The 12,149-nt window shown below is 39.7% G+C and overlaps 1 protein-coding gene across 1 annotated transcript in view; it reads left to right on the top strand.

The window, feature by feature from the left end:
* STARD9 (StAR related lipid transfer domain containing 9) overlaps window positions 1-12,149 on the top strand; it is a 211,932-nt gene that overhangs the window by 97,072 nt on the left and 102,711 nt on the right. Inside the window, exons 5-8 of the mRNA XM_019551344.1 lie at window positions 340-372; window positions 471-532; window positions 1,289-1,401; window positions 8,241-8,310. Of these exons, the coding sequence (XP_019406889.1) occupies window positions 340-372; window positions 471-532; window positions 1,289-1,401; window positions 8,241-8,310 (278 nt within the window). The remainder of the gene's footprint in view (window positions 1-339; window positions 373-470; window positions 533-1,288; window positions 1,402-8,240; window positions 8,311-12,149) is intronic.

Here is a 12,149-nt window from a genome sequence, read left to right as displayed (position 1 = left end):
GGATGCTTGTCTTGCTGGGATCCTATGACCCCAGCTGACTTCCTGCCCTTTGGGCAGGGGGCTGGACTCGATGATCTCCCACGGTCCCTTCCAGCCCTAATGTCTATGAAATCTATGGATTCCTTTGAGAGGTGGTGTGGCTGGCAGCGCTGTAAACTGTCACTTATCCAGCTCTGAGAATGTTCCAAGGTGGTGAGTTGTTTGACCTTCTCCATGATTACTGCTTTTGTATTGCTCCATTCCCTGTAGTTTTTCCTACACTTATTTAAATTACCCTTTACAGGAAAACCTGGGACTGCAATCATAACATATAATTTTTTTGTTTTGTTTTCCTAAAAGGCATCCATTGGGCTGACACCTCGTATATGTGAGGTATTTAGTTCTTTTACTAACTTGCATTTGTTTAATCTGTTTTTTAAATGGGGGGGAAGAGAGGTTTCTCATTTTAAAAGATCTTTTGGTTCTTGCAGGGCCTTTTTTCAAGAGAGGATGATTATTCAGAACAGCCAGCATCTTGCAGAGTAGAAGTCAGGTAGGAGAGTCACTGATTTTAGCTATATGTGCTAAAATGTTTTCTAAAGTTTGTTTCTATAGGCCAACATATTTGATCCTTTTTTCTCTGGAATGTCAGCCATTTGGGGTGGAAAATCAAATTGGCAGATACGTTCCATCTCACAAAGTTGTTCTATATTCAGATCCAGTTCATGCAGATGCACCACAGCTTGATCTGGTGCTCAGAGTGCTCCATAGCTAGATCCAGTGTGTGAGGTCAGACAGGTACACAGGGTTGCTTGGTGGCCACATCTGGCATGCTGGGCTGGGTCAGCACATGTGGTTGTTGTGCACTTAGGTCTGGCATGTGGGGCCAAGCTGGTGCATCAAGTCATACCTACAGACCAACCCTATGTGCTGACCCTATGCAGGATCTGGCCTGTGGACCAGCTTCGTGTCACTCATCTGACCTACGGGGCTGGAAGGTTAAGCACCACTGCTTTAGCATGTCGACAGTCTTTATAAACAGCTAGCAGCTGTGGGTAATTTTTTCTCCTGCTTCTTGGCAATCGATGGCTTCTCAGCTCCTTTTTAAATGTCTGTGTGACATGTAAGAAAACATGATGAGAGGGGCAATGAAGAGGAATGCTTTAATTTTTTTTTAACAGGAAATGTCCCTGCCAGGGCTGCAAGCTGCAAGTGCAAATTTTCATTGTCCAAGGAACAGTTAGTGATTTTTTTTTTTAAATAGCAGGTGGCAGAAAGATGACATATTCTTCCTCCTCTTTTTCTTCAGTTTCCTTGAAATCTATAATGAGCGTGTCCGAGATCTGTTAAAGCAGTCTGACCACAAGAAACCTTATACGCTTCGTGTCCGAGAGCACCCTGAGACAGGTCCATATGTGCAAGGTGAGACAGAATTTCAGTTTGGATTACAAATGAATGCACACATATCCATTATATTTGTTCAGTTGCATTTCCAGCATGATCTTTGTCATTCCCATTGTTTTCCCAATCTTAAGAGGCTAATATGAAACAGTTTGAGGGATTCAAAATGCTCCCAGCAAGATATATGAAATCCAATAATTCTTAACAGAAAATATGAAATTCTAGCAGAAGGACTTGCTTTATGTGTGTAATTTGAATGCATTTAATAAAACATAGAATAAAATATTTCCTGTACTGGATCAAGCCACTGATTTTTTTTGAGCCTGATAATCTGCTTCCCACAGCAGCTGCAAATCATTGTTTCCTTAGAAGATAAAATAATAATGGTCTTGACTCACACTAGGTAGATAGAGATTTCTTTGCAACACACTGAAAGAAATAGGAAGAATGCCTTTCTTGAAACTGACATGGCCGTTTAGTTGACTTCTATTTGCAAAATCTGAAAAGGTTCAGATTTGCATGTTGATTGCAGACATTTTGGTCTGCTTACTTTAATTTACTTTTTCAGAAATCTACTCTGATCAGTAAGGTCATGGACATCATTTACACTTTTCATTTTGTGACCAGCCTGATCTGTACCTGGTATAGGTCTAGGCCAGAGGAGCAGAGGTGCATTAGGTGTCATCAGATGAAAGATCTTACCATATTAAATCATACCTGCTACAACAACCAAATGTATAGGGGGCTTGGCTTTTAGATCATAAGAGAAGGAGGTTAAATCATAGGAAATAGTAGTAAAGTTAAGGTCTGTATCAGATTCCTAATTTCATATTATTAGCCCTTGGCTCTTTTTTGAACTACAATTCTCTAATTTCCTGATTTTCAGATGCATGTGTTCATTTCAGTAGAACTTGAACATTAAACTTAGAACTTTGCAGTTTCCAGACTTAGATCTACTATATTTTCAGCACATCTAACCCACACCTCCCCCCAAAACCAGCTAGTGGAAATAGGGGTGTACATTATATGTAAAATACATGTCCCCATGGGTCTGGAAATTTGGTGTCATGGGAGCAGTGGCAGTGTTAATTGCCATAGTTCTGGGAACCATGATAATTAATACTCACTGTTTCCCCAGCACCAAATTTCTGGATCTGAGGGAGTCTCCCAGCCAGATGACCTGGCCTCATATACTGCATCATGCTGGCATGTGAGGTTGGTCCGGAGCTGGAATTGGTGTGCTTGATCAGACTGGACGTCAGGTCAGACCTGATGCAGCATGTTGGACCTGGCGCACAATCCTGGACCTAGCATGCTAGGTTTGTCCATGGGCCCCATCCAGCTCACAGGACTGGCTGCAGGCTCAGCTCCCTAGCTGCTGCTGCTTAGTTAATACAAGAAAGATTTTTTGCCCTTCATGCTGCCTTTCAAAAACAGGGTGCATATTATATAAGGGGGATGTGATGTATGCAAGAAAAAATATGGTTTTTAAAAAAAAATCTACTGGAATTTTGTCTTGCATTCTTTTTTTTAATTATCTTTTTATAGTCCTCATCATTCTACTTACAATCTTTTCCCCTCTGAATTCTTCCTGCCATTTGTTGTCTTTACTTCCCTTTTGCCTCTGCCTGAGCTTCAGAAGCATTACATAAATACCAATTGCTGCTGTGTGATTTTGTTGATAGTATGCTATGCGGAGTTTGTCCTGTACAGAGCCAAAGAATCTACTTGGTGACTGACAGAAAATAAAATAATTCCTACAGAATCAATATGCTACTAGCAGTAGCAGTAACCAAGTGATTTTTAAGGCTGTATAAAGCATCTTACTGGTGCGGAATAGGGAAAGAGACCTTTCCAGAGTAATGCAGACTTTAAAAATGGGTCTTGTTTGTTTGGAAAGTAAATATTCCCATTTCCTTTTTAATGTGTTACTAACCACTATGTCTCCACAGTGGGCAAAACTCAAAATTGCCTTTGGAATTACTGATGCTGCCAACTCTTGGCTGATCACCAAGTGGTTTGTAATATACTCGATACCTGGGAAGTACTCCTTTTAATGTGTGAAATGCACATAAGAGAAGTGTATTGCTTCTGTCATTAGATCAAATACTAATTTGCTCTGGCTTTAAATGTAGGCCTTTGTCTCCACTGATTTTGTAAATTTCTTTTTTCTCCAAGCCTTCCTTTCTTCTGACTCCTTATCATTATCATGCCACTTAATTTTATGCATGTTTTTTTAAGCAGGTGGGAAATGAAAATGGAAAATCAAGCTAAATGCGTTGTCTTTTTAAAATAGTTGGATACATTGAAACCCATTAATAATGTTTGTAGTCAATTATATTAGCTGTACAAGCTAATATAATAATAGTTTATAACACTTTTCCTTCAAGAATCTCAAGATGCATTACAAACAATAAGTAAGTCTCACAAGTTCAGTGCAAAACAGGTATGTTATTCACAATTTAAGGGTAATTAAACTGAAGCAAAGAGGCGCTCGATGACTTGCCCATGGTCCTACAGCAAGGCAGTGATGGAGCGAAAAACATAATCCTGGTATCCTGATTCCTGCTTCTCCCACTAACCACTATTTACATATCAGTTACTGATAATTTCACAGATTTCATAGACATCAGGGCTGGAAGGGACCTCGGGAGATCATCGAGTCCAGCCCCCATAATGATCAGTTTTTATATATCAGAACATGAACTAGTCACCTTGGAGCCAGAGAGGAGATTTCAGACATGCCTTCCCACGCACATTTGGCTAGGTGACGTTCTGGTCATGCCTTTCTATAGAATCAGCACCTGGAGTGTAAATAAAAAAGAACTGATAGGCTGATCCTTTAAAAAAATGAAAACATGAACGTTTGGTCTTCATCATGGTTCTTTGTCTCCTGCTGCTGCTTTTCTGGAATCCTTACTATAACTCTTGCCCAGACCCTGGTCACTGCAAAACTCTACTAGCAAATACTATTTACTTCCTCAAGATCATTTCCCACACTGAAATACAGCTTGCTGCTGCTTTTTCTGCCAGTAGGCTTCCCTCAAACCTGCATATCTAAAGTTCTTGGTTTCACTGATTCCAGAGTTTCCTTGATCTGGGTGAAAACAAGTCATAGTTGGGACCTAAGTCTCTTAATGTGTCACTGTAGTAGGGAAAACTCCTGTTGTTTCAGAGGTAGTCCTTCATAAAATAAATCTATTTTTATTTTCTAGTTTGGATATTGTATATTTATTGTTATCCTTTTAAATAGGAATTTGTTAACCAGATGTTTCCTACAGTATTACTTGTAACAAGGACTGTGGAGACACGGTTGTATGCTTTCCCTTATACCGCCCCCTTCCCTGATTTTTTTTTTTTTTTTCCATTTTGTAGTATGAGAACAGTGTAATAAAAACACATTATGCCAGTCAGGGAGTGCCCTTTTTTAGGTTACATCAGGAAATTCCATGGAGGCAGCCCTCCCTTCCCCTGCTGTTCATATCATTGTGGGCCTTTATGGGGGAGTGATATGTGTTTATCCCTGTAACGAAATTTCAGCTCTTTATAGTTATAAACATAAGTCAAAATACTAGAAATAATTGGCTTCATGCATGAAAAATGAAGTAACTTCTCTGTTGAAGGATGCCATGTGGTAACATTTCAGTATTGCTGTGGGACTGCGTGAATAGAATTGATTTGCCACTGATGAGTCAGTGTCCTGGGGTTTGTAGTCAGATGACTTAAATGCACGGTACTCTGTGTGTGTGCTTAAAACTATAATTGTTTATATCACGGGAGCCAGTGCTTCACATATTGTTTTTATTTGGTTTTTGGAGAAAGATTGATAAAGAGGAGCTCTGATGCCTGCAAAAGGGTGCTCACTAGCTAGCTCACATGGCAGGTGAGCATGGGTAGGACAGTTCACACATTTCGTGCACTGCTGATCAGTATAGGTCAGGGATTTCAAACTTACTCGGCTTTGTGGGCTGGATGAGTAGCCTGCAGCTGGTTTGCAGGCCAGATCAAACCAACAAACTGGCCCCACATTTCAGATCCAGCACGTGTCCTGGAGTGGCCAGAGTGGGCACCACCTGTGGCACAGTCCTGCTTCTGCCACTCCGGGGCTGTGTTGCATGCAGCAGCCGCTCTGCTGCTGTGAGACGTGAGTTGGGACCAGTGCCGCTTGCCAGGTGGGCCCATCTGGCATGCCCTGCCCGCGGCCAGTGGGTCAACTCAGAACCACAGGCAGCACTGGAGGCTGGACCATTTGACAACCCCGGTAAAGGGGTTTTAGGGAAATTTTAACTTGGATGTGTTCTGTAATATACCATGATGGCATGTTGCTGTAGTCAGTAATTGATGATTTCAGCACTCACATGACCTTGCCTGTGGAAATTTGTTTGTGGAATCTGCATGGGATTGTGCTTAATGAATCCTGTAGCCAACAGCATCAGTGTCTAAACTGTAGCCCTGGTTGTTAGGAGAGCAGTATATTTTTCACTCCTTTATTAGGCAGTTTGCTGCATGGAACAAATGAGCATTGTTAAACTGATGACAGCAAGTCAAACATCAGTGTTCCATTATGTCCACAGTGTTCCACAGTGTATTGCAGCATACCAAGACTTGTCTCTGTATTTCCATTATACTTACTGTGTACAAGGACTTAGAGGTTATGGGGTAACAGAAAACTTGTAGGGGTAAGGAGGGCCTCCCTTTTATCCTCTTATTTTGTCACTGACATAGTTTACTTCAGTAGTCTCTAACACACTGAAATCAGTACCTGGATGAAAAATAGGGAAGAAAACTAGAGAGACTCACCCTTCTAAGGATGTTTAATTACTCTCATATTAGAGGTAATGCATTTTCCATTTGCAAGTGCAGTCAGGAAATTCCAGCTCCCTGCACTAAGTATTTTGAATAATTTCCAACCCATCTTTTTTCAATGTAAAGCCTGCAAGATTCTACCCCTTACAATGCTGAAAGCATTTCAGTACTTCAGATTGGAATGGTTTCAAAATTCTCCCTTACAGATGGTTGCACTGTTAAGGAATCAGCCTCTTTTAAAGCAGGAAGTGATGCAATCTATTTGGTTACTTTGAGACATTTCTGAGGGAGATTCTGCCTTTGAGACAGAACTAGGAGTTCGCGATCTTTCTTTGATACTTGAAAATGGTGTTTCTTTTCCCAAGCAGCAGAGAGAGAACTTGTTTTTCTTTGCAAAGAACATGTACAGATTTTCACTTGCCTTTTTAAATGAATTGTGGAAAATATATATTTTTAAACCTAACCATCCCCAATACATAATTAGTGTTATTCTTAAGGAGTTAAAAAAACCCCGTAAGAGTGAGTTAGGGAAATAGTCAGTGGTACTTTTTGTACACTCTGTACCTTACTGACACCAGAACTGTTTGGACAATATTTTCCCATTTGATAAAAGACAATTATCGTTGCATCTTTTGGAGCGCAGCATGTAGTAAAACACCAAACAGTAGGATAAGTGCTTTCTGCTTTGTAAACTTTATTATATTTTTGTGTATGCTTAGACTACTGGTGGGATTCATTTAGGTATAATCAGCGATGATCCAGGTAAAAGAATTTATTTTGAGTAAAGTATTACAAGACTAAAATAAATCTTTCATCTTTGGCCCAGATTCAGTCCTTATTGATAATCAAGCCATCTGTTATCTGAGTACATACCTTGTCTAGCTGAGCTTTAAAATGGACTAGGGTAGAGAGTTAAATTTGACTTACATTCTTACAAGAGATGCATCATTTTATACTCTTCAAGATGCATCTGATTCTCACTGCAGCCTCCCTCATGTCACAAAAGTATGCATACAAAAAGATGACAGTGTTTTTCAGGATTTTTATGTTAGTGAAATAAAAGAGGACAAAAACCTTCAGAAACAGCACTTCTCTTCTACCCCACAGTAAAGTTTAGGAAGAGAATATATTTTACAGTGCCTCACACAATTAAATCCTGATCTGCAACCGGGGCTCCTTAAATGCTATTGCAGGACATATAATAAATAGACATAGTAATAGTACAGCATCAATTAATCCTGAGTGGGATTCATCCACTGAAGTCAGCTAAACATTCTTGCTATAATTCACTTTTTATAATCTGCTAGTAACAAAAAGCATAGAAGCATACTGCCCTCCAGTGGGGCCACATCAGTCACAGTACTGACCTATTACCATCAACTCTGCAATGCAGTATTTCTTGTATTATCTTTTTTTTCTGTGGGCAGCTACATTAATATTATCTCTAGGATCATAACCAGAGTATATTTTATGGAGGTATAAGGCTTTTAAAGTCCGTGTACGGTTTACTGGTAAATGTAGCAGTTTCAGAAAATGGTATTTAGCTAAATAAGTATGTACTTGGAAACTCCCAATGGAGGGCATTGTCATTCTTATTCATTTTCAGTACCTTCCATTTGTAAAAACTGCAAGGTAAGGGCTTATCTGCAAAAGGGTGTACCAGGCTAATTATACTGGCATAATTAAAGGGACAAAATCTTTCTTGTGTAGATGTAGTAATATCACTGCAACAGCATTTATACCATTATAGCTTATTCTTGCATGAAAAGGAGACTAAACTGTATGGAGATAAAAGCTCTTTGCAACTGCTTCCAAAGTAGAGGTTGTACTGGTATAATTATTTTGGCTTAAAAAATCAACTGCCTAATCAAAAGAGTTATGCTGATTGAAAAACTATGGGTGGACCATCCCTGAGTCTTAAATAGAATGTTTGTATCCTCCTGACTGTCACTGAGTAGAAAAATCAAGAGCTAAGAATTAAACAAAGTTTCCTGAATAAAATCTGTTTTTGATTTTTTTTTTCTTTTTTTTCTGTTTTTTTAAATTTCCAACAGGTTTGTCTCAGCATTTAGTTACAGACTACAAACAAGTTGTAGGACTTCTGGAAGAAGGAATAGCTAAGAGGTATTTAAAAATAAAAATAAACTCTGTTTCTCCTATTTCTCCCAATGTTGATGGTACAATTACTGGTTTCTCTGACACAGTTGAAAATGGTTTCTTAAATTTAATCAGAAATGAAGAACAATTCATCTAAGAGACGACTTCAAGTCTCCCAAACACTGTATGGTAAATACTGCATAGCATCATATAGCCCTAAATAGTGGTCGCAGAGGCCCACAGAAAAGATATTTGCATTGCAACAAAACTGATTTCATCCTGAGGTTTTGGACACATGTACATTTGAAGCCATTTCCAAAAAGGAACATTTCAAAAGAGCAGCAGCTTAAAAAAATATGTTGGGTTAAGTTCTTCAGGGGACATATTTTGACAGGGGCCTCTTAGATTATGATAATGTGCACAGATCAGTCATTAAGGCATCTGTCTGTCTGATACAGGAGTAAATGTTGGAGTTTATGTATATGGCAGCCCCATTCCTGACTAGCAAACCAGAGATTTCTAGTCTTTGGGGCCCTATTCTGCAACTGGGAGCTGTAACAATTCATAACCTCTGGGGACTGGCACAAAGAAGAACTGGAATGCTTGTGCAACAGTGCATAACCTCCACAAGAGATAGCCATAAAAGCTAGAGACAGGCATTACACACAAATTGGTTTAATGATCAGAAACTGGTTTAAACCTATAACAGAATAGATGTTCTGTGCACATAATCCAGTTTCAAAATGGCTGAAACCAGTTTGAGATAAACCTGGTTGAATGTAGTATCAGACTTAATTGATTTGGGTCAAATTGGTTTAAGCAATATCTGTCCCAGACCCCTTGCTGGTTTAAGATAAACCAGACTCCCCCAGCATCTCGGCATGCTCTCTGGGCTGGGCTCTCTGCTCCATAGTAGAGCTAGCCCCTCCCATCTGCTTCCTGGCTGGAGCCCTGGTAGAGGCTGCAGGCACAACAGGGTCTGCCTGGCTTCCCCTGCCCTACCCACCACCTCGCTGCTTGCTGCTTAAGCAGGAATCCACCCCCCTTCCTTCGTCCCTCCCATCTCCCACAGCACGGACCCCAGCCCCACAGACCCTAGGCATGTGGTATGCTAGTTAATGCCAAGAGGTGTCTGTGTGTGTGTCTCTCCAATTTCACTGGGACAGGCAGACTGAACAGTGACCACTTAGGAGCTAATCAACAGGTTAGCTGGTAAGCTGTTTAAGAAGAGTTTGAACTAATGGAGAGAGGCTATTCTTTTGCTGATGGGATTATAAACACTATTATCCCCCTGTTGGCTTGCTTGCCTGTCAATTTGCTGCAGACAGTGTAAAGAAGCAGGGAGAGAGATTGAAAAGCTCCGTGTCATCAGCAGATGCATGCACTGCACACCCCTACCTTGCGTCAGAGTGCTAGCAGAGGCTGGGGTCTGGCTACACTCCCATCCCTTGAGCAGCTAGTGGGGAAAAGCCTGGGACATTGCAGGCAGACCTTCCTAATCAGAGCTTCTGCTGAGGCATGGCCACATACCCTGCTTCAGCTCAAAACTGTACAAGGGAAGGGAGGGCTGCTCTAGAGCCCCCTGGCTTTTAGCCTGGGACACTGCAAGCATGTGCATGAATTTCCTCAGTCCAGGGAGAATGTCTGTCCAGTTACAAACCAGTTCAGCTTAGTCAGGTTAGACTAACCTGTAAAGGTTGAATCAATTCAGGTTCAGGCTTTTTGAATGTCTGTCCCTAGCCAAAAGCACAGGTCTGAACAAAAGTTAATTTGCAAAACTCTAGGGGCATAAAAATGTGTTATTGGTTCCCAATACTTTCTGAAATTTTAGCTGAAATGTTTTTATCAATTTAAGGTGTAATGTTGCCTTCATGCAGACCAGCTCTAGCCATTTAAGTTCCGTTTTGAAAGTTTAGTTTAGAGTTCAGTAAATCCTAAGTCTTATGTGGGTACCATGTTTCTGGATGTACTTCACCTAGGATTCATAGAATGAAGATGAGAATCATTGATCTTTTCTTCCTATACACGGTTTTAATTTTTGGAAGAGGTGCAGCAGAGAGTGGTGATTAACATTCCCACCTTATCTTTGTACACAGCCAATGCATCATTAAAGATAATGGGCCTGGATCCAACCAAAGGGCCACCACGGAGCATAAAGCTACCAGTGACTCACGTACATTTCCTATCTGATTCTAATGTATACATTTTATTTTTTGTATTTCATAAATACCCACTAGCTGCTAGTAAACAAACAATTTTATGACAAATATATTTTACAAACGTTTAAAAAATGTTATGCAACATATAGTGCACAGGTACTATAAGATGGCTTTAAGAAAGTAGCACCCTAGCCAGACCAGTAACCCTGAGAGAGAAGGAGAGAGAGTTGTTGTTAGTCAATGATTTCTGTTTCTATTGGCAGCCTTGGGTACCCTCACAACAGGGGAAAGGAAGGTAAATGGAAAGGAGAAGCCTGAAGATGCGGATCACGGTTTCAATATTGATGTAAATTTAAACTGTTACCATTGAGGGAGAAAAGGGAGGTAGAATACCAAGGACACTGCACACATTTTATGCAATGTGTGTATAACAAACTAAAGAAAAGCTGCATCAACACTGAGGCAAGATATATGCAGTGCATTTGTTTTACCACTCAGCACTTGTGATCATTCGATATAAGTTCATAATCAAACTACTAAATAGTTCATTAACAAAATGTTATTTTATATACTAAACTGTTGTATTAATGATTTGAATACAAGGAATAGAAAGCTTACTGACAAGACTTGGAAGAGCTTGCAGATGTTCTCGAGGACAGAATTAGAATTCAAAAGGATCTTAATAAATTATGGAACTGGGTGATTGGCAACAGAATTCAATTAAAAAAGAAACGGGTATTAGGTTCTACAGTTTGAGAAGCAAAACTGAATGCACAAATACAGAATGAGAAATAATTATATAGGCAGTAGTACTATCAAGAAGGTTCTGGGCGTTATGGTGCATGACAAACTCTACCTGAGTTGTCAGTGTTATGTTACCAAAAAAGGAAATGCACATTTGGACTTCTACACAGAATTTTTGTGTAGAAGACTTGGGAAGTAATAATACCACTCTACATAACACTGCTTAGGGTCAGCTATAGTATCCTGTCCAGTGCTGGGCACTGCATTTTAAGATAGCCACAGAGGCACTGCAGAAAATCTACAGGTAAGCAACAGAGACAATAAAGGCTTGGTATGCAAGCTGATGAGGAAAGGTTGAGAGAACTAAATATACTTAGTCTGGAGAAATGTAAATTAAGCAGGGGAAATTATAGCAATTTTTTTAATTATTAAAATGTTGATGTGGAAGCTGGTTTGTAAGAAAAGTGCATCTTGCATTACTGTTGGGGGTTGGACTGGATGTATATTGAAAGTCCCTTTCCCAATGCTTCTGTAGTTTTATGTTTCTGCAATTAGAGTATGTGCTCACCGCCACTGAACTACAAATAAAAGACGTAGAAAAAATGTAGGAGCTGGTACCTTGCTCATTGTGTCTTGTACAAACCACAGGATTAATTTGTATTGTGCACAAAAGTAGGTTGTTTAATCTATTTCTAGATAAATATTTGACATCAAATCATTAACAAGTCATTATTTTCATAAACTATTCTACAGAACATTTAATATTATAAATATTATTAAGTATGTTCAAAGGAGTTACAATTGTTAGTTCTAAAATTAATTATACAATTTGTACTATATAATTGTTTCTTGTTTTAGTTGCTAACATGTTTATTATTCATAGATTCATAGATGCTAGGGTCGGAAGGGACCTCAATAGATCATCGAGTCCGACCCCCTGCATAAGCAGGAAAGAGTGCTGGG

Source organism: Crocodylus porosus, unplaced genomic scaffold, assembly GCF_001723895.1.
Source record: "Crocodylus porosus isolate Cpor-Errol unplaced genomic scaffold, CroPor_comp1, whole genome shotgun sequence".
In the NCBI taxonomy this organism is placed as follows: Eukaryota; Metazoa; Chordata; order Crocodylia; family Crocodylidae; genus Crocodylus; species Crocodylus porosus.
The sequence above is the reverse complement of the archived record's forward strand: the minus strand, read 5'-3'. Positions and strand labels throughout refer to the sequence as shown.